This window comes from Medicago truncatula, chromosome 6, assembly GCF_003473485.1.
Source record: "Medicago truncatula cultivar Jemalong A17 chromosome 6, MtrunA17r5.0-ANR, whole genome shotgun sequence".
NCBI classification, from domain to species: Eukaryota; Viridiplantae; Streptophyta; class Magnoliopsida; order Fabales; family Fabaceae; genus Medicago; species Medicago truncatula.
In genome coordinates, this window is record NC_053047.1 from 37271337 (window position 1) to 37293796 (window position 22460).

At 34.2% G+C, this 22460-nt stretch overlaps 4 protein-coding genes across 4 annotated transcripts; 1 reads left to right on the forward strand and 3 right to left on the reverse strand.

The window, feature by feature from the left end:
- Positions 1-1670: 1670 nt before the first annotated feature.
- On the forward strand, positions 1671-2459 carry LOC120576113 (pentatricopeptide repeat-containing protein At3g22470, mitochondrial). The gene has a single exon (XM_039827106.1). The coding sequence runs from the start codon at positions 1671-1673 to the stop codon at positions 2457-2459; it is 789 nt and encodes a 262-aa protein (XP_039683040.1).
- Positions 2460-5144: 2685 nt separating this feature from the next.
- Positions 5145-6764, reverse strand: LOC25496740 (pentatricopeptide repeat-containing protein At1g62670, mitochondrial). Its single transcript, XM_013597440.3, has one exon. The coding sequence runs from the start codon at positions 6762-6764 to the stop codon at positions 5145-5147; it is 1620 nt and encodes a 539-aa protein (XP_013452894.3).
- A 1957-nt stretch (positions 6765-8721) lies between these two features.
- LOC120580870 (pentatricopeptide repeat-containing protein At3g22470, mitochondrial) lies at positions 8722-11659 on the reverse strand. The gene has a single exon (XM_039835069.1). The coding sequence runs from the start codon at positions 9666-9668 to the stop codon at positions 8910-8912; it is 759 nt and encodes a 252-aa protein (XP_039691003.1). The 5' UTR covers positions 9669-11659; the 3' UTR covers positions 8722-8909.
- Positions 11660-12942: 1283 nt separating this feature from the next.
- Positions 12943-19780, reverse strand: LOC25496743 (mitogen-activated protein kinase 9). Its single transcript, XM_013597443.3, has 11 exons — positions 19437-19780; positions 17996-18404; positions 17798-17925; positions 17634-17693; positions 17122-17271; positions 16535-16690; positions 16287-16424; positions 16123-16196; positions 14482-14583; positions 14085-14295; positions 12943-13385 (listed from the first exon to the last, which is right to left on the reverse strand). Exons 1-11 carry the CDS (start codon positions 19650-19652, stop codon positions 13308-13310), a joined length of 1722 nt encoding a protein of 573 aa, XP_013452897.1. The 5' UTR covers positions 19653-19780; the 3' UTR covers positions 12943-13307.
- Positions 19781-22460: the final 2680 nt, after the last annotated feature.

Genomic DNA, 22460 nt, shown 5'->3' on the forward strand with positions numbered 1-22460 from the left:
ATTCTCTATGTTGCTTTCCCATCATACAATCAGAGCACACATCAGTTTCTTCCTTCAGTATAGGTAAATCTCTCACCATTTTCTTCTTTATTAGTGTATTCAAACCTTTATAGCTCAAGTGTCCATATCTATCATGGCACAACTTTGTTTCATTCATGGTTGATGTCTTCAAACACATAGGGACAATAACAGGTGCATATATGATGTACATTCTATTAGAGGACATCTGTGTAGACATTATCAAGCCCTTGTCTTCATGGAACACTTTAGAAGAGTCTTTTTGAAACACAATAGTGAGATTCTTTTGTTGAAGCTGACCTATACTTAGAAGATTATTGCTCAATCCTGGCAAATAATGCACATCTGATATCACATGAACAATTCCTCCAATGAGTAATTTCAGGTTACCCTTTCCCATAACATGCATCTTTGAATCATTTCCCAATTTTACAGATGATCTAAAGCTATCATCAAAATTAAACAACTAGTCTTTGGACCCTACCATATGATTACTACACCCTGAATCCAAAAACCATACCTCATCTTTGGCCTGAACTGGATTTTGATGATGTGCCATGAGGAGCATTTCTTCATTATCATCAAATGCTGCATAATTTGCATCATTTTCTCCCCAACTGGGATATTCACTCTGGTAATGACCTAGTTTGTGACATTCGAAGCATTCAACATATTCTTTCCCTTGTCTTCCCCTTCCACGACCTCTGAATCCAGTTCTTGCACCTCTTCCACGCCCATTACCTCTTCCAGAGACCTTCAATGCTTATTCTTCCTCTTTAACAAGCTGAGATTCCATTCTTTGTTCATGAACAAGAAGACTACTTTGCAACTCATCAATGGAGAGTGTTGTAACATCATTTGATTCTTCAATTGAGCACACAACATAATTGAATCTTGATGTCATTGATCTCAACACTTTCTCTACAATTACAGTTTGCTCTAATCTTTCACCATGTGCAGTCATACGGTTAGCAATTGCAAGAGTTCTTGAGATGTATTCATTCACTGTTTCACCTTCTTTCATAGCAAGAACCTCAAATTCTCTACGTAAAGTTTTCAATTGAGCACGTTTTACCTTTGTTGAGCCTTGATACTTCCTGCGCATGGAATCCAATATGTCTTTTGCAGTATCACGAACAAGAATAGTCTCCATAATTGATCTATCTATGGATTGGAATAGGTAGTTCTTTGCTTTTAGGTCACAAAGCTTGCTTTCATCTGCAAGCTTTCTCTGCTTCAGTGTTGCGTTTGCATGTGCAGCTGTGATTCCATGTTCAATCAGGTGCCAATACTCTTTGGAACGAAGGAGATTTTCCATTAACATGGACCAATGATCATAGAAACCTTCGAACTTTGGTATTGCAGGTTGAAGAAACGATGAAGATTCCGCCATAGTTGCAAGATAGAAGATGAATGTAGGTTGAAACCACCGAACTGTTTTGAAAACCACCGTAACTAACTTTGTTTCTCTCTTTCTATCTCTCTCTCTCTTCAAACAAAACTGCGTTTTTCTTTTGAAGTGAGAGATAAATCAGGGCCCTTCTAAGCTCCTAATACCACTTGTTAAGTTGGCAAATACACTCTGACTATTATTATTCAATGGCTTGGCATATATATATAGCCTTATACATGACTTGCATATCAAGTAACATATGCATACCCTACAGCAGTTGTTGAGACGTGTTGATAGAAAATTGGTTCAACCTGATGTGGTAATGTATAGTGTGATTATTGATGGTATGTGCAAAGATAAACTTGTTAATGATGTTGTTGATTTATATTCTGAAATGGTTACTAAGAGAATTTCTCCGAACATTGTAACTTACAACACTTTAATTCATGGCTTTTGCATTGTGGGTCAATTGAATGATGCATTTGGTTTGTTGCAACTCTTTATTTTCGGCATTATGGCCCGAAAGGGAGTGACTCCTGACACCGATAGCTATATTATCATGATTAATGGATTTTGTAAGATTAAAATGGTGGATGAAGCCATGAATCTCTTTGAAGAAATGCATTGCAAACAAATTTTTCCTAATGTGGTAACTTACAATTCCCTTATTAATGGTTTGTGCAGATCGGGGAGAATCTCATATGCTTTGGAGCTTGTCGATGAAATGCATGATAGAGGTCAACCACCTAATATAATTACTTACAACTCTATATTGGATGTTTTATGCAAGAACTATGATGTTGACAAGGCAATTGTATTTTTAACAAAACTTAAAGACCAGGATATTCAACCAAGTATGTACACGTACAATATTCTTATCTATGGATTATGTAAAGTTGGAAGGCTAAAGGATGCACGGAAGGTTTTTGAATATCTTTTGGTCAAAGGCTGCAGTCTTGATGCATATACATATACCATTATGATCCATGGGTTTTGTAGCAAGGGCTTGTTTGGTGAAGCATTCACCTTGCTGTCAAAAATGAAATAATATAGCTGCATTCCAGACACTGCAACTTATGGAACAATTATCCATTCTTTGTTTGATAAAGGTGAAAAATGATAAGACATGGAAACTTCGTAATGAGTATCCAGTCATATTTTATAAATGGTTAGACTTCCACCAACATTGCACCAATAATTTTTTTGAACTCGAACTCATTACATCAGTCTTAGGACTCGTAAATACGTCTAGATGTCGAATAACTAAGTTTGGACTAGTTAGTTTCAAATCTGAATTATTAACAATAGCGAACTGGGGTGCAAAATTTCTGATACTGGTAAGATCTGAACTCTTACAAAGTCCAACAAGTTTTCAATCATATGCAAAGTTTATGATACCGCCAATTTGTTAGGGAAGAAGTGCATCAAAATTTAATTCTTACTGTGATAGGAAATATACATGTCGGTATGTCATCTTACACTTCTTGAATATTTGGTGAAATCAAATTGTTAAAAAATTTCGTAAATGGTTTTAATATTGTAAGCTGTCTTTGAAAAAGATGAAAACCATAAATTTAGAGAGGTGTTGGGGTTTTCTACTGATAGCTTTAACTGTGATGGAGAACATATATTGAGTATAGAAAACCAAAATTTAAGTGAAACCAGTTTTAGGCAACTATCATAAGTTGAAAAATATGGATCCATGGATGGATCATTGTGGTGCTTGTAGTGATGGTGGTTCTACCCCACATAATAGTACTGTTTTCATGCTCCATGCTTATCTAGGTTTGCCCTTATATAATAGAATGCCTATGAATCATTAGATTTGTTTGCTGTTTTAATAGATACCCTGCATTGGGGTTTTTGTGTATACATTATCCTGGAGGTGCTTCTCTGTTATATATGCACTTGATACTATATTTTTATCGTAACTGGTTTGTGCATAGAATGTGCGTCCACGGATTTGTATGTCCGTGTGCCTCTTACTCTCAAGTCCGTGCGCCCATTACAACTTCATAATTTCCTTGGAGAGAAGTATTGACTATTGGTCAAGAGGAATGCAGTTTAGAGTACTTTTATGCTTGTGGGAAGCATAATTCTATTTTCTCCACAATTATGCCACAGTCTAGATTTAGAAATCAAATTCTGAACTCATTTTGTGCCGAGACTATTTTTTAATCAAGTCTTTGCGGAGACTTCCTTCTATCATAACACATAGAGCATCTACAAGATTTGGTTGCATTCTGATAAGGCTTCAATATATTACCTTTTTATAGGGATTAAGTTTTGGTTCCACAAAAAAAAGTTAATATATCGAAGCAATTATCAGAATGGTTCCATAAAAAAAAAAGGCATAAATACAGTTCACACAAATAAAGAAGAATCGATTTCACACGCAAATAAAAAATTCTTTCAGTTTCATTCTCTAAACGTAAATGAGTGCAGCATAACTAATATCTTGAATGTAATGAAGTGAAGCAATGATTATTAAGCCTTAGCTCTCAGTGCCTCACTACATTCATGAAAGGGTTGCGATAACATAGGACAACATGCAGATTGCTATGTCTTCTTAGTTTTAATACTATGCGGTTCCTGGTTTCCAACCTATGTCTCATTGATACAAGATACTTGCTGCAGTCCTCGTAAGCTATATTGATATTCCACAATTGTGATCATATTCATGCCATTGTGATCATATTCATGCCATTTCTCTTGGATGACAATTTTCAAAACCTTTTTTGCACAAGCCAGTTTGATTAGTTACACAAAATCTGGCAATCAACACATTGTTCTAGCTTTAGAAATCTCACACAATGGCTATAAGGAACTATCTTTTTTCCCTACCGATCATTTGAAACCAATCGTATTACCTGTTAGCTGGCTTTTCGATCAAACAGAATGATGAACACTCATACAGAATTCAGTTAACAGAAATTGGGAGATATAACGCAAATGCATTTTGCAAATGAAACAAACGTATATTTCTTACATAACTTGTTTAACCTAAAATCATATATTTCTAAATGATCCTTATTCCTTCTGTTATGTTCATTCTATTATAAAGGTTACATTCTTGAAATAGTTACAACCATAGACAATTAATTGCACAACAATAACCTAAGAAACTATCGGCAACTTTAACACCTGACACAACTCAAACGATACAAACAAAACAAAATGTGTGCAGACTTTAAGGTAAAACCTCTAAAGTTGAGTGCAGAAAAAGAGATAAAACGGTTCAAACTTCTAAAGAAGATCAAGAAAATTCAAAGTACATTGGAAAGATAAACAAAAGGAACCTAGTAAAACATGACTTTTAACTATTTATCATACAATTTTTTTCCTATCTTAATTTCTCCATGGATATCTTCATAAGGTATCCAAAACAAAATGCATTTCTTCCTGTATTAATTAAGACCAGTGGATAGAAAAGCTAAACGTATGTAGGATTGTATTCTGGCAATTACAGTGAATGAAAAAAATCTTTGAAAACGGATTAAGCAGGTTCACAACAAATTGAGAAGAAAAGCATAGTTAGTAAGGAATTAAAAAATTCAGCTTCCAAGTATCATAGTGAACACTACCAAAGTACAGCATTTAATCAAAACTAATGTAACAGGGAACCAATTGTACTAATCATCTTTTATCAATATGAAAAGAAATAAAGATTAGATGTCGTTTTGAAATTCAAAATAACAAATTTTAACTTGAAAGCATCTCACCTAGTTTTACATTATAGTAGACCTCTAACAATCATTTCACGAAGAAGTTTAACAGCCTTATCATTCTTGTTGTTTTCGAACAAAGCACAAATAAGAGTTTGGTAAGTTATCGCATTTGGGGTGCAACCATTGTCTTCCATTTTTGACAGTAAGGACAATGCCTCGTCAAATAAACCCTCTTTACAAAACCCATTAACCATCACATTATACATCGAAACATTTAAAGGATAACCCTTAGTCAGAAGATCATGATAAATCTCTTGTGCATCCTCAAGTCTTCCATTTTTGCATAGTCCATCAACAAGTATAGTGTATGTATACATATTTGGCTGAATCCCTTGGTCTTTCATCTTCTTTAATAATGCAATCGCCTTGTCAACCTGATGGTTTTTGCATAAAGCATCTAATAAAGAATTGTAAGTGATCACATTAGCAGGTTGGCCTATATCATGCATCTCGACAAGAAGATCCCAAACATCAGAGATTCTCCCTGATTTGCAAAGTCCATCAATAAGAGAATTGTATGATACAGTATCTGGAGTCATATTACTGGAATGCATTTCTTTGAAGAGATTCGCAGCTTCATTCACCATTTTATTCTTACATAATCCGTTAATCATGATATTGTAGCTAAAAACATTAGGAGTCACTCCCCTTAGAGGAAGGGTGTTGAATAGATGTTTGGCCTTGTTGACTTCTTTAACCAAGAAATAACCATCCATTAAAGAACTATAAGTAACAATATCAGGTTCCACACGTTGTTTTATCATAACAGCCAACACATGTCTAGCTTTTTTCACCTCTCCTTGCTTACATAAACCATCGACCAATGTAGTGAAAGTAAGAACATCCGGACTGATGTTTTTCATCGACATTTGATTTAACAAACCAACTGCTTCTTTCATTTGACCCAAAATGGAAAAACCATATATTAGAGTATTGTAAGTGATGACATTAGGATGAATTTTGTTAACAATCATTTCAGAATATAAATCATACCCATCACTAACAAGCTTATCTTTACAGAGAGCGTCAATGATTGTGTTGTACATAACGACATCAGGCTTAACCAACAACCCTTTAATCTTTTCAAGCAACTGTAGGGCAGCTTTTGTTTCTCCGGATTTACATAACCCGTTGATCAAGATCCCATAACTAACATGATTAAGATGAAATCCTTTTGCTATAACATGATCATGAAAGTAAAGTGCTTTCCTAATTTGACCATTAAGACAAAGACCGTTGATAAGTGTAGTTAAAGTTACAGTATTTGGCTGATAACCTAGCTTAAGAATCTTACCCAATATAGAAAAAGCGTAATTGAGTTGATTCAAGTGGCAGAAAGAATTAATCAAGATGCTTAAAGTAACAATGTTAGGTTGAATTCCTTTGAGTTCCATTTGGTGAGAGAATGAAATAGCGGTACTGAAATGATTCATCTTAACAAGAGAACCTAAAATCTTACCGAATTCGAAGATGGGTGGGGTAGGGTTATTCATATGAAGAATGCGATTGAACGATGAAACGGCGTCGTCGACATTGGGAATGAACAAAGGAAGAGGCTGAATGTGTAAACGACGAACTGGAAGAAAGAAATTGGCAGTGGAGGCTGAACGTGTAAATGATGACATCATCATATGAGTGAGTGAGTGAAGAAGAAACAACGGAATGAGCTTACTGATACAGAAGAAGCATTCAGAACATTTTATTTTCAAGTAGTCTAGTGTCTAAAACTCGCACAATTTAATTGGGGAGACATAGAATTCTAACTCTGACTCTGTACATATATAAAGTGTATTATCCAAGCTAATCCCACGGGGATTCAAGACACTTTTATTATTTCAATCATCAAGTGAAATCACCGAAATACCCCTATTATAAAATTAAATTTACAAAATCAAACAAACCTCTTACCCATTAGACCATCTCTAATGGTATGTTTAATGTGTCATTCAACTCCTTCTTTATCTCCAATGGTTTGTTTAATGTGTGTTGAATGGGGGAATAGAAGAGAGAGAAGATGAATACATTCAACACCAATTAATCCTGCCACGGATGCCACGCAGTGCAAGCAAATTGGCCCAAAACGGGCGCGTGCATCACACGCGCCGACAAGGCGCGTGAACGGTCAGAGGCTCGGAGAGAGAAACGGTTTTTGGATAGATAAGGACACGTGGCGCGTTTTAATTGGTTGTCCGGATTCTAATCATTTTAATAATTTGACCTCAATTATTTCGTTGTAAATTAATTTTAAAAAAAAAATTACCAAAATTCATGATTTTTTTTCTCTATAAATAGAGACTTAGATCATTTGATTTGGACACAGAAAAAAAAAAACCAAGTTTTTCACTATCTTCATCTTATTATTATCTTTCTATTAGCAAACTAAGTGAAGTTTTAATCTTATTTTTTGTGAAATGGATCCCAATAATAACTATTTCAACACCCAAAAATTTTCTAATTACCCATATAACTACGAAAATCCCAACAATTATCCAAATCCAAATCAATTTTTCAACCAACGTCCTCAAAACATACATCAAAACGTACCTAATTTTAGTTTTGCACTAAATTTCAACCAGTCATCCTCTGTTCCAAACTTTCATCCATATTATGGATCTATGATGAAATATTCATCTCAAACACCCCCATTTAATGGTTATATGCCAATGGAGAATGAAAATTTTCCTAGTGTTGGTGCAACTCAATATCCTGAATTTTCAACACAAATAACTTCTGGTGGCATGGCAGTTGCTAATGAAGTCACTACAGAAGATTCAACTCCTAAGAGCAAGAGAAGTAAGGAACCAGCATGGAACACTCAACAAAATTTGGTTCTAATTAGTGCATGGATTAAATATGGAACAAGCAGTGTTGTCGGAAAAAACCAGAGAGGAGAAACATATTAGGGGTAAATTTGCTGAGTATTGTAATGAATATTGCTCATTTAATTATCCCCGCGATCTAGTTGTATGCCGAAACCGTTTTAATTATATGAGCAAAGTAATAAATAAATGGATTGGTGCTTATGAAAACATTAAGCGTTTGCAAAAGCTACCTTACATAACTTGTTTAACCTAAAATCATATATTTCTAAATGATCCTTATTCCTTCTGTTATGTTCATTCTATTATAAAGGTTACATTCTTGAAATAGTTACAACCTTAGACAATTAATTGCACAACAATAACCTAAGAAACTATCGGCAACTTTAACACCTGACACAACTCAAACGATACAAACAAAACAAAATGTGTGCAGACTTTTAAGGTAAAACCTCTAAAGTTGAGTGCAGAAAAAGAGATAAAACGGTTCAAACTTCTAAAGAAGATCAAGAAAATTCAAAGTACATTGGAAAGATAAACAAAAGGAACCTAGTAAAACATGACTTTTAACTATTAATCATACAATTTTTTTCCTATCTTAATTTCTCCATGGATATCTTCATAAGGTATTCAAAACAGTGGATAGAAAAGCTAAACATAGGTAGGATTGTGTTCTGGCAATTACAGTGAATGAAAAAAATCTTTGAAAACGGATTAAGCAGGTTCACAACAAATTGAGAAGAAAAGCATAGTTAGTAAGGAATTAAAAAATTCAGCTTCCAAGTATCATAGTGAACACTACCAAAGTACAGCATTTAATCAAAACTAATGTAACAGGGAACCAATTGTACTAATCATCTTTTATCAATATGAAAAGAAATAAAGATTAGATGTCGTTTTGAAATTCAAAATAACAAATTTTAACTTGAAAGCATCTCACCTAGTTTTACATTATAGTAGACCTCTAACAATCATTTCACGAAGAAGTTTAACAGCCTTATCATTCTTGTTGTTTTCGAACAAAGCACAAATAAGAGTTTGGTAAGTTATCGCATCTGGGGTGCAACCATTGTCTTCCATTTTTGACAGTAAGGACAATGCCTCGTCAAATAAACCTTCTTTACAAAACTCATTAACCATCACATTATACATCGAAACATTTAAAGGATAACCCTTAGTCAGAAGATCATGATAAATCTCTCGTGCATCCGCAAGTCTTCCATTTTTGCATAGCCCATCAACAAGTATAGTGTATGTATACATATTTGGCTGAATCCCTTGGTCTTTCATCTTCTTTAATAATGCAATCGCCTTGTCAACCTGATGGTTTTTGCACAAAGCATCCAATAAAGAATTGTAAGTGATCACATTAACCGGTTGACATCTATTATGCATCTCATCTATAAGATCCCAAACATCAGAGATGCTCCCTGATTTGCAAAGTCCATCAATAAGAGAATTGTATGATATTGTATCAGGAGTCATATTTCTGGAATGCATATCTTTGAAGAGATTCGCAGCTTCATTCACCATTTTATTCTTACATAATCCGTTAATCATGACATTGTAGCTATGAAGTTCAGGAGTCACTCCCCTTTGAGCAATAGTGTTGAATATATATGTGGCCTTGTTGACTTCTTTAACTAGGAAATACCCATCCATCAAAGAAGTATAAGTAACAACATTAGGTTCCACACCTTGTTTTATCATAACAGCTCCGGACTGATGTTTTTCAACAACATTTGATTTAACAAATTAACTGCTTCTTTCAACCGTCCCACAATGCAAAAGCCATATATTAAAGTCGTGTAAGTGACAACATTAGGAGAAATTTTCTTGACAATCATTTCAGAATATAAATCATACGCATCACTTACGAGCTTATCTTTACAAAGACTATCAATGATTGTGGAGTACATTACCACATTAGGCTTAACGAGCAACCCTTCAATCTTTCTAAGAACCTACAAGGCAGCTCTAGTTTCTCCTATTTTACATAACCCGTTTATCAGGGTACCATAACTAACCTGACCACTACGACAGAGACCTTTGATAAGTGTAGTCAAAGTTACGGTATCAGGCTGATAACCCATTTTGAGAATCTTGGCCAATACAGAAAATGCATAATTGAGTTGACCCAGTTGGCAGAAACAGTTTACTAAGATGTTCAAATTAACAATATCAGTTTGAATTCCTCGGAGTTCGATTAGTCGAGAAAGGGAAATAACAGTGTGAAAATGGTTGATTTTAACAAGGGAACCTAAGATCTTTCCGAATTTGAAAATGGGTGGGGTAAGTTTGATATTGAGCATGTGATTGAATTCAGAAACATAATGATCAACATTAAGACTGTGAATGAGATTGAGAATGTAACATACGAGGAAGGATGGAAGAAAGAGAGATGCAACCATACCTAACAATTCTCGTTCTAGATGCGACCATGGTTGCCCCTTCTCTTATCTTTCCTCTTACTTTAACATCAAACTGTGTTAGAATTCGGGGAGAGTACAAATTTGAGGATTGAGAAGGGGGAACAATGCGTAACATATTAGACACGTTCTGTAACGTCCCGGATTTTAATCCAAAACATTACTTAAATGTTACTTATTCTTTAGAAAATATGAGTATATTTGCTTTTGAAAATAAGCTAATAAAAGATAATTAATAGAAAAGATGTTTAAAAGGTAACTATTAAAATAAAATAATAGAAATTAAAATACGATCTTTATGCAAATGATGCATGAGATGCAACTTGACCATGATCCAGATATCGCCCCAATTGGCACAAGAATAAATCGCCCTTTCGGCACATAATAAATGGCCCTCTTGGCACAAGAGTAAATCGCCCTTACGGCACCAAAGTAAATCGCCCTTACAGCACATAATAAATGGCTCTCTCGGCACAAGAGTAAATCGCCCTTACGGCACCAGAGTAAATCGCCCTTACGGCACCCTATGACACAACTACATGCCATGCCATGCATGATTCACACTCTTTGAAATCATCACCATTTTCACAACATCAACTAAGATATTCAAACTTTCTTTCAAAATATTCATCACATTCATCAAAGCATTTTCTCTAAAGCACAAGAGAGTCAAATCATAATGCCATGCTATGCCACAAAAGATGAGACCTTTTCATCAAACATGAAATGCAATAAAAGTTATCTATTTCATTCTTTTATTTATATTCAAGTCTTCTCATCTTATTAGGATAAGGGCTCTACGTTCAAATTAGCTTATGAGATTATGAATATATAATTGTACGGAATACCGCCCTTACCTTTGAGTGTTCTTCCTTCCAAAAAGCTCCTGCTAAGATTGTATTCAAATGGAACGCACACGCAAGTCTTTGAGGTGATTAAGCCTTTGCGCTGAGGTGAAATCAATAGTTGCTGCTAATGGCTGGGCGTGGAAGATATTTAGTAGGTTGTATGTTCTAATGGTTTGGATGTGTAGTTTTGTGAATGTCGGATAGATTTAAGATACTAAAGCTGAATTGGAATGAATCAAGGACACGCTACAATCAAAGAGAATTAAAGGAAATTGATGAAAATTTAACAAGTATTGATGGGGAATATTTTGGTCAAGGTAATCATAAAATAGAATGAGGAAATTAGACAGCATATAGTTTTGACTATTGAGAGAGAGTGAGATTGAGAATGTACCTTGCCACAATTTTAATACACTACAAGAGAGTTGTAGTAATACCCCATCATAGTGATTTAATATAGACATTAAGGAGAGTCAAATGTATGATTGCCAATAAAAGAAACGTATTGGTTCACACTCTAGTACTACAGTCTATGTACGTCTAAGGGCTACTTATAAAGTTCTTACTACTAACACTTATGGATTAACTTCACTAGACTCAAACACTCGCTAATCCAACTAAACCGGTTTATTGTTTGCTTTATTTCTAATCTCTAATTCTACTAAAATAAATTAGATTAAAATTTATGTATAATAAATCAATAAAATTATTAAAAATATTGGGGCGTTACACGTTCGATTCAAACTTCGGATACTTTACTCCTTGGCATTTCATTTTCATTTAAAACGTGTGAGTTACAGTCATCAAACTACTCCATCTAAAAAAATAATCAGAAACCATATTTGATCGAACCGTGTAAAATAACTCATTTACATAAATCTAAACTCCTTATAACATCCATTAACTATTTTTTCCAAATACACTATTTATTAATACTACTACTAATTTTAAATAATATTTATTTAAAAGAAAAATCATTTAAATGATGTGACTAAATTGTTTTTCTTTTAAATTTTATCTATGTGTATCTAAATACTTTTGATTTAGTGTTGTGTCCAACAAAGTATTTCTCCTTGATAATCTTAGTTTGATATGAGTAGTACAAAATGAGAAGCCATCATTTTTATTGGAATTATGATACTGCTACGGTTACAAACGAAGGTAGTCCAAGATTCTTACGATTTTGACATTACTATACAATGGAGGTAGTGGAAGTGCAAAATAAAGAGTTATAATCCACTTTATTTATAAAAATAAATGAAGATTGTCATTTAGAAAAATATACACATAATTTGATGGTGTGGTCCATGATGGGCATGGAAAAAGTAGTTTTAAAATTAGTGCATTAATAAAGGCAATCCGGGTATTAATAATAAAGTACTTTGTAAAATCAGAGCTTACATCGAGCTTGAGCTATTTAACTAGCAGTAAAATCAAATAAACATATCCGATTTAAGTGAGTTTGTGATTTTACTTTTTAAAAAATAGGTTTGAAATATATATTTAAGATGTCTGTGATAGAATATTCCTACAACTCAAGGAGTCATAAATCCATGCACATTTTAGAAAATTAATGGCATATTGGTTAATATATTTAAAAAAATTGAGAATGATAGCCAATGTAAATATCATGAATTAACATTTTCTTTAAGTAGAAAAGTGACTAGCAATAATAGTAATATTTTACCAAACAATTTTTAGAAAATATTACACTGTTCAAAAATTGAATGCAAAAGATAATTGTTAATTAATACAGAGCAATGTTATCATTTTTCACTAATAACATTTGCAACTAGGACCATCCCTGCTTGAGGATTGAGAATGAATACTGAATACCAATATACAATGTGGTGTAGTAACGAGTAATATTATACAAAATACATACTTACATGACTTGTGGTGAATGATACAAAATGGTAGATTAAAACAATGTGGTCCTATAGTTATCTTCTACTATGAAAAAATTGTAGGATTTCTATGCAGCAACTATTTGTTCTCTCTTTTTGTGGAAAAAGAAGTAGGATTGAATTAGGTCTTTACAATCTCTATGAAAGCTGGATCAAAATATTGAACTAAGCATGGAGAGCAGCAGCAACTTTCTCCGTCAACTCGTCCACCGCTTCATCATTGGCCTCTGGAATTGCCTCCTCCTATGGAAAAGCAATGCCATTTACAGAATCCGGAGAAAAACACGTCAGAAAGTGCAGATTTAGATATAAACAAAAAGGTCATTTGAAAACATTGATGAGCAAAACCAAAACTTTAAAAGAAACAATAGTTAAACATTGAGCTTATCAGCTGACATAAGCAATCGTGCTACTGTTTGAGAGAGCTTATGGGAAATACTCATGACATGTTCATGATCTATTTTCAGCTTATTTCCATAAGCTCTCTAGAATAGCTTATAGCTTTCTGTGAAAACAGTTCGACTTTATTTTACCTTTTGTTATAAAAATAGCATATACATAGCACTTAGATGATATAAAAGTTTATGATATAAGCGTTTAATTAAGCTATTTGTTCAAGCAGAGCCTAAAAGCATGCAGTTTTGTAATTTGTAGGGACTGAAAAGCGGGTACAAAGACTAAATGAAATTTGAGATAATTATAAGGACCAAAAATATATTTAACATACCGAGAAAAAAAAAATGTAAGATGGAGATTGAAAGGACTAATTTTTAAGGATATCATGTTCACTATATGCACAATTCTGAATACAAAAATAATAACATAGTTGAGAAAAATGTTACCAATTACATTGTTACTAGACAAAACAAGGAAACCAAAATCAACTGTTGAATATATTCTGATGATTTTCTTTCTAACCAAGAAAGGAGGATAGTTGAATACCTCGGGATCTTTACTTTTTTTGACATCTATACATTTTGAACCACTAATGCTGGCACTCTTCAACAGACATCGTGTCATGTTTGACGGTCCATTTTGTGCATCTGCATCACCTGAATTTGTTGCACCAGGAGGGCTATGAAGATTTAATCCGGCTGGCTTTTCACAATCATTATTTTGATTATTCTCATCCTTGGGAGCAAGAACCCGCTCTCTGAAAGAAAAGAGAAAAAACTCCAAATTGAAATTTTCAATGCATGTTATGAAGCAAAATTCCAAGTGTTGTCTATGAAGATTGAAGATACAATGATTAATCTCAATTAAGATTTCAAACCCTTTATGGTAATACAAAATTAAAACTATAAATAAAATAAACCTTCAAAAGAACACACATAATTACCTCGGTAAGGAGGCATGTTGTCTCAGCAATGGAGAGCCTCGTTCACCTTTCCCATAATTGTCTTCAAGATGTGCAAACTGTCGTTTGAACCGATCAACCCCACTGTGTCACAGATAACAGAATTATGGATTCAAATCCAAAGAATACAACAATTTTCAAGATCGTGCATTTCTTATATGAGATGCAAGCATGGGAAATTAACCATCAGCTGTTTCTCATGAGTCAATACTATAATTTGTACAAGAATTGTTTTATCGATAAAAATGGATAATTAGGAGTTGAAATTTTAATAGTATGAAAAACTAAACTTGCATGCTATGATTATGAAGGACAGACACCGGACACGACACCGACACGTCAACGATAAAATTTTGAGAAAATGACATAATTCAATGTAATGACTAATGACAAGTGTCGGATACGATACGTGTCGGACAGCGGGACACTACTTCAATCAAAAGTGCCGGTACAACAGAGCTTGCATGCTCCTACGCAAAAAAGAAACTTGCAGGCTGATGTTTTGCTAATGGAGGCTCTATAGTTCTGCACATGTATTTGTATAGAAAATAAAAAATATCCACCAGAACTTTGGTGCAACAAACTAATAAGCGCTCATTTGATGGCCGTGATAGATATGACAAGAGAATTGGATAAGAACAGGATATGATGAGTTTGATAAGATCTTAACTGGTGTGCACCATATAATATTAAACAACACTATTGATATGTTTGAGTGGAATAGATAATGCATGATATAATAAATTGTGCAAATGACAATTATCATTTTGTGAGATGGCAGGCGGTGGTGGTGAAAAGTGAAGCGTAGTGATGGAAGGTGTCCAGCGATGGAGCGTGCCTGGTGACAGTACTGAAAGAGGGTGCTCTGTGGTAGCAATGAAAAATAATATTAGGTGAGAGAGATGGTGGAGGGTATCGAGTGGTGACAGCAATAAAATGTGTGTTGCAGAGAGTACCTGATGTAGTGGTGGAGGGCGCCTGGCAGTAGTGGTGGTGATAGTTGTAGACAGTGTTGGGTGGCAGAGGGAAAAAAGAATTGGGTAGTAACGGCGGAGGGTGTCGTGTGGTAGCGTAAGATTTCGGCAGAGGAAGCAGTGGTGAGGGTTACTAGGCAACAAGTGCTGCCATGGGGGAAGAACAAGAAAAAGGAAGAAAACGTCGCAAGTAACAGTGAAAAATAAAAGAAAAAAAATTGTTGCGTTACTTTATCCTACTCGTATCTAACTCGACTTGTTCTCCGCATAAAGTTGACGATAGGATAAGCAAACATGACAACCTTATTCTATCCTATTCCCTCACAAAACATAGGAGCATAATAAGATAGGATAATTATTCTTATCCTATCTTCCTTGTCCATGCCGCCAAACAAATCCTTAATGTATACAATACAAAGGATCCTGATAATGGTTGCAAAACTAGGTCAGTTGAATGTCTTGTTTCGTTTAGGAGAGACCATGTCTAGAGACAGGACAGATATGTCATCTAAGCAAATTTGCTTCCACTTATATGCATCAGGCCATAATTTACAAATGCATGCTGGTTAAGCAATAGAGAACTAAGTATTTAGCTTACGTTATAAATTATTTAAAAACCACTATGAAATCATTAGCATTACATCCCTACCTTGGATACATGAAGCTTGTTTGATCTCCACCACTAAGATATTCTTGGAGCATCTGAGGATGATACTCTAAAATCTGTTTAGTGCAAATATATAACAAGTTATTAACAAGGCACAAAGCAGAAGACAAAAAATCAAACCAAGTCATCGAAATGAATGGTCAGACCTCTCGATAAATCAGTTCTCTAACATCATCTTTGGTCAATTTTCTTCTCTCAAATTCAAACTCAAGTTTTGAAATTGCTTGAGTGGATGGTTCACGGTCAACATTTGACAAACCGTGAAAGTAGGGATCAGATAGTGCCTGCAATCACAAGCATGACAAAAAGATAAGGAAGTCGGTGTGCTGCATCAGCCATACTTATTTTACAACTACTTTGTTTGGTGCATTCGACAAGGTTAGTAAATTTCAACCTCTTCAGCTGTAGGACGATCTTTAGGGTCAAATGCAAGTAAACGCTCCAGCAAATTAAGAGCCAATGGATCTACATTTGGAAATTTTTTGGTGAATGGAACTGGTTGCTTTTTTCGCATGCTACTAAGGTACCTTCTAGCTTTCTCGTTTCGAATCTGTAAAATTAAGATTAAAATTATTCACAAGAGGACAAGAGAGAGTTAGTAAAGAAAGCCTGAAAGGCATTTACGGAAACAAATCATATTACATAAGATATCGAGCCTTTTAAAACTGGAAAGTAGAAGTTTATAAAGAATTAATAATTAAATATTATTCAGAGTTGTCAATCGCGGATTGTGGATAATAGCACTTTGTTCAAATTCCGCTGTGCAGCGGTGCTATAGTACCTCTATGTCCGCTATTTGACAATATATTGTACTGAATAGCATATCGTGCAACAAAAGTGATTTGTTCAGATTTTGATATGCTTAAGTGTTATAGTTGCTATTTCACAACACCGACATCGTTAGCAATTAGATTCATCACAGCATGTCATAAGCTTGACTACTGATATTACAAACTACACACTAGATTTGGATAAACTAACCTTTGAAATGGATTCAGTAGGAGGAGTACCAAGCAAATCAGTCATGAGGTCTAACTGGTGCACCACATTTTTCCCAGGAAACAATGGCTTGCCACTAAGCATTTCTGCAAATATGCATCCAATGCTCCAAATATCAATCGCTGGAGTATACTGCAAAAGACAAGAATTTGAAATTACATACATATTTCAATACTTTCAATTTCAATTTTTTATACACCACTATTGTCAACCGTGGATAGCGGAAATAGTAATTTGTTCAATTCCGCTACACTAATACTAGAGTGTTATAGTGCTGTTATAGCCTCTATTTGACCACACTTTGTACCAAATCATATATCACAAAACAATAACGGTTTATTAAAATTTCACTACACTATAACAAGATTTCCACGTAGAAAGTGTTGTATATGCCAATGTCCAGGATTTAAACTTATATGTACGACATTTAACAAGAGATTATTGGACTAATATAACAGGGCATAATTGGACTTGAAGCATTAACAAGGGCTTACTTTTGAGAAAAAAGAACCACATAGTTCAGGTGCACGATACCACCGAGTCGCAACATAGTCCTTAGTACAAGTAAAATGAATCAGCAAGATTATTAAATGGATAATTTTTGAACAAACAAAATAAGTGCAATAGATTGCCATTGTATGCACCATAGAATGCTTACGGTCCAGAATATAGCTGACGGAGCATCATTGAATGAAACACGAGCAAGCCCAAAATCACATATTTTTAGTTTGCAATCAGCATTAGCTAGAATATTTTTTGGCTTCAAATCACGGTGAAACACATTCGCTGCAAGAAAAATATCATCTTAGTTTAAGATCACGGTCAGCACAGGCATGGGACTTAGTTACAAGCACACCTGTATGTGTATATTTCAGGCCCCGAAGAAGTTGGTACAAGAAAAATTGATAGTGCTCAGGAGTAAGATCGTCATTTGCTTTAATTACTTGATGAAGGTCAGACTCCATTAACTCAAACACGACATAGACATCCTTGAACTCTCTTCGTGAAGGAGGAAGCATTATATGTTTAATTTCTACTATATCAGGATGTCGTAGCAAACGAAGGAGTTTAATTTCTCTTAGTATCCGTGTGGCATCCGATACATGCTCAAAAACATCATTGATTTTTTTAATTGCAACTTTTTCCCCAGAAATAGTATCCACGGCAGAAACCACTACACCGTAACTTCCTTTTCCAACCACTTCTTGGACTTGGTACCGACTTGCCTCTCCATACTCGGTAAAAAATTCTACCTCTCCTGCACCCTGCTCGATAACCAGAAACGATTATGTAGAAATAATTAATAACATGTAAAGATAATTTAAGGACCAGAGATTCATTTGATCTTCTCTTTTGAATAATTGCAAATTCTACATTAACAGGAACAGGAAGCATCATGAAACAAAAGGATAATACTATGAACACATTCTTGCAAATTCGCATATACTAGAGATGCCCTTAGTGTTGGCACTTCTTCCGATTGTACATCAAAGTCAGAACACAGGAAATTTCAGAACACATGCCATCAAGCAATGCCTTAAGATAAGCCATTAATGAGAATAAATCAAAGCCATGGTAATTTCTAACAATGACTTTTCCTCTTTATTTTCTATTGCTAAGAAAACATAACAATAAGAATAAAAGACAAACCAAGCATGATAAGGAAAGGAAGGCATGTCTGGATTGGCTTGTTTGAGCTTATACATTGGCATAAGCATTTGTGAAATTGTTTGGGAGATAGGGACTAATTCAATATTTGAGCTTACCTATTGACATAAGCACTAATATCATAAGCGCTTAATTAAACTATTTATACAAACAAAGCCTAACTCAATAACTAATAACTGAATGCTACCTCTTACCATGTAGAAGCATCAAATGAAATCAATGAAAATAATCTCTATCTAACATCAAAATCTTCTAGCATCAAATGAAATCAAACAAATCCAACCCAATTAAATAAATCAATTGTAAATCATAAAACAAAACAAACACAAAAAGGGTTGGTTAAAAAATTGAAACTTTACAACAACCACCGTCACCCAAATAAGCTGAACAACAAAACCAATCAACATTATTGCATTACAAAGTCAAATCACATAAACAAAATCAAAAAAGTTAACTTTTTTATATTAAAAACTCAAAGGGTAGATCCTCATTGAACCCAAAAACAAAAATTGAAACTATACAACAACCACCATTACCCAAATAAGCTAAACTACAAAACCAATCATCAAATCACATAAACAAATCAAAAGGGTCGATCATCATTGTACCAAAAAGCATAAAAATGGAACCTTTTTGAGACGATCCATGGAAGAAGGTATGAAAAGTGAACGTGTGGGAACTTTGAGAAGATTTAAAGAAGAAGGGTCGTTGTAATTGTTGTTGGAATCATTGTTTGAATGAAGAGGGTGATTGGCATTGTTGTGATGATGTGAATGAGAGTTAATAGAAATGGTACGATTAAAGAATCGACGAATGGCATGAACGAGTGTACCTCCACCACCCATATACACTTCCTTCCTCCTCAATCTTCGCCACTCCTCCAACCCAACATTGCATACATTGATTCTCTTTCTCTCTCTTTTTTTCTTGTCAATTTTTTTTTTTTACTTTTTTTCTTCTTTTTTTGGAATTTTCTATGCCCGAATGTTCCGGAGAACAATGATTCTTTGAGTTATTTTTTATTTTTATTCAATTTTCCTGTTTTATGATGTAATAAAAAAAATTAGGAGTAAATAAAAACATATTTTGTGGATATTTATTTAATGGGTCTTGCTGACCAGTGTCATGGCAATGGTTAAGGAACCCAAAAATAATATATTTACATTGAATTCAACAATGTTTTGACTTTTAAAAAGTTAAATTATTTATTTTTCACCATTTCTCAATACAATGTCTATATTTTTATTATTTTAGTCAATGGTACTCTTTAGAATTTCCCTGATTTAATAACCTTTTATATATGGATTATTTTCTAGGGTTAATAGCTTTTTATCCCCTGTAATATAGGTCATTTCTGATTTTTCCCTGTAAAATCTTTATTTTGATTCACCTCTCTAAAATATAAAAACCAATTTTTTTTTTAAGAAATTTTTGTTTTTGCTTGGCCTATTATGGGGTAAATCAAAACAAACATATTTTACAGAGGTGAATCAAAATAAAAAATTTATTGGGGAAAACCAATTTTCTATTTCCTTTCACCACAAAAAAAAAATATGGATTATTTTCTTGGGTTGCTAAACTCGTACGATCTCGAGTAGTTAGGCTATATATCAATACTAGTTTGGAAACCCGTGCCAAGCACGGGCTAGAATTACGATTAAAATATTTTTTTTTTTATTTTATAAAACATAATTGATCCTTGATTATTTTATATCAATATAACACATCGTTTTATTTTATTTTTTTAAAGAAATCAATATAACACATCGTTATTGTATTATGTATTGCATATTATATAAAAATATAAGTATATATACTTATTTGGATTTTTGTATCAATCAACGGAAATGATTTAACGGATGTAAAGCCGAAATATTAGTATTTAAAGTCGGTCCGGTTCCATTGCATGTGGCTCTGGAATAACCAATTTTTTCGTTTTCTCTCAACAAAAAAATAATAATCTTAAAGAAAAAAACCAACGTTAAAGACAAAAAATTGACAAAGAACCGAAAGCGCTACTTAAAATTAAGAGAAAGACGATATGTCCAAGTTTGTAAATATAGATGATGCATTCAATATATAACGTCGACTGAAAGTAAAAACAACGAAAGTCTTAGCAGGCTTACACAGTCAAACACACAAAACGCCAAGTAATCAGGATGAAGTTACGAAAATGAAACGAAACAATGCAAAGTGCTCAATGAGTAGTTGAACACCTAGTTATTGAAGCAAATTAAAAAGGTTCTTGGAAGCCATAAAAACAATCATGATCATCCTTATACATTATCTCCACGGCGCTGCCCTCCTAACATCATCATTAAAAACAGCTTTGGGGATCACCTTGAAAAGAAAACTTTGTCCACTCATTGCAGCAAATTCTCCGGTTATAGGTGAATCAACAGGATTCTACATTTTAAATTATGAGAAGTTAGTTCCATTTCATAAATATAGTTCACTAAGAGAGGCAATCCAAAAGTAAAAACCAAACGTATAGTTGCATCAATGTAATCGACTCACCAAACCATTGGCCTGAATGACATCGTCACATGACTTTCCAAAAAAAATCAGAAGCAACGCGATCAAACAAAATAAAAGAGACAAAAAAAAAAAAAAAACTCGTACACACCTGCGTCATCAGGAACGACTCGTTAAACGTTCCGAAAAACATCACGGTACACAACATTAGTGGTATCAGTACACATGCGGTTTTCTTCATCTAGAATAAGCATTTTCAATCCCTTTTTGGAAGTGACTCTCGACACAGCGACGTACAACTGTCCATGAGTAAAAACTGGTTTGGAAAGATAGATTCCAACACGAGACAACGACCGACCCTGACTTTTATTTATTGTCATTGCAAAACACAAAGCCAACGGGAACTGTCTTCTAGTAAATTTGAAAGGCAGTCCAGGATCACTCGGAACTAAGTTCATTCTTGGAATAATTACCTTTTCACCAGCATTTTTTCCGGTAATAACAGTTGCACCAATAAAGTTTTTCCCAAGATTGTCTACAATCAACCTAGTCCCATTGCACAATTCAGCTGCCTGGTCAATATTCCTCATCAGCATAACTGGACATCCAACATAACTGAAAACAACAATAGGATTTGATATCGGATAGATATCGGAAGGAACACCATTTTTGCCACACAATTTCACTTTGGTGTTAAATTGGAAATTGAGTTTGTACTCGTGCTTTGTGGTGCGATAAGATCCAAGATTCGCAGCAACACCAAAGCCACTCATAGAGTAGACCTTTCCCTCTTGCAGGTCCTTCTCAAATTTGTAGATCAGAGTTCTTCGTACAGTGGCGTGAATCTTGTTTCCCTGAAAACGCCAAGAATAAAACAATCAACAATCAACAACACAACACAAAACACTAATAATAATAATAAATAATGTAGTTTGCTCACAGATGCATCCATGAGAACCATGTCGAGAGAAAACGGATGTGCGTCGCGATTGACGTCACGAACAATCCAAGCACAGACAATCCGTACAACTATGCTCCAAGATTCCTTACCGGACTGATCTCAGATATGTTATCTGATCTTGGAACCATTTGAAAATACCTTTTTTTCTAGGTTGAGAGGGAAGAGAATAAGACAGATGATTTAACAGAATACAACATTAGTATAAATAGGCTAATTG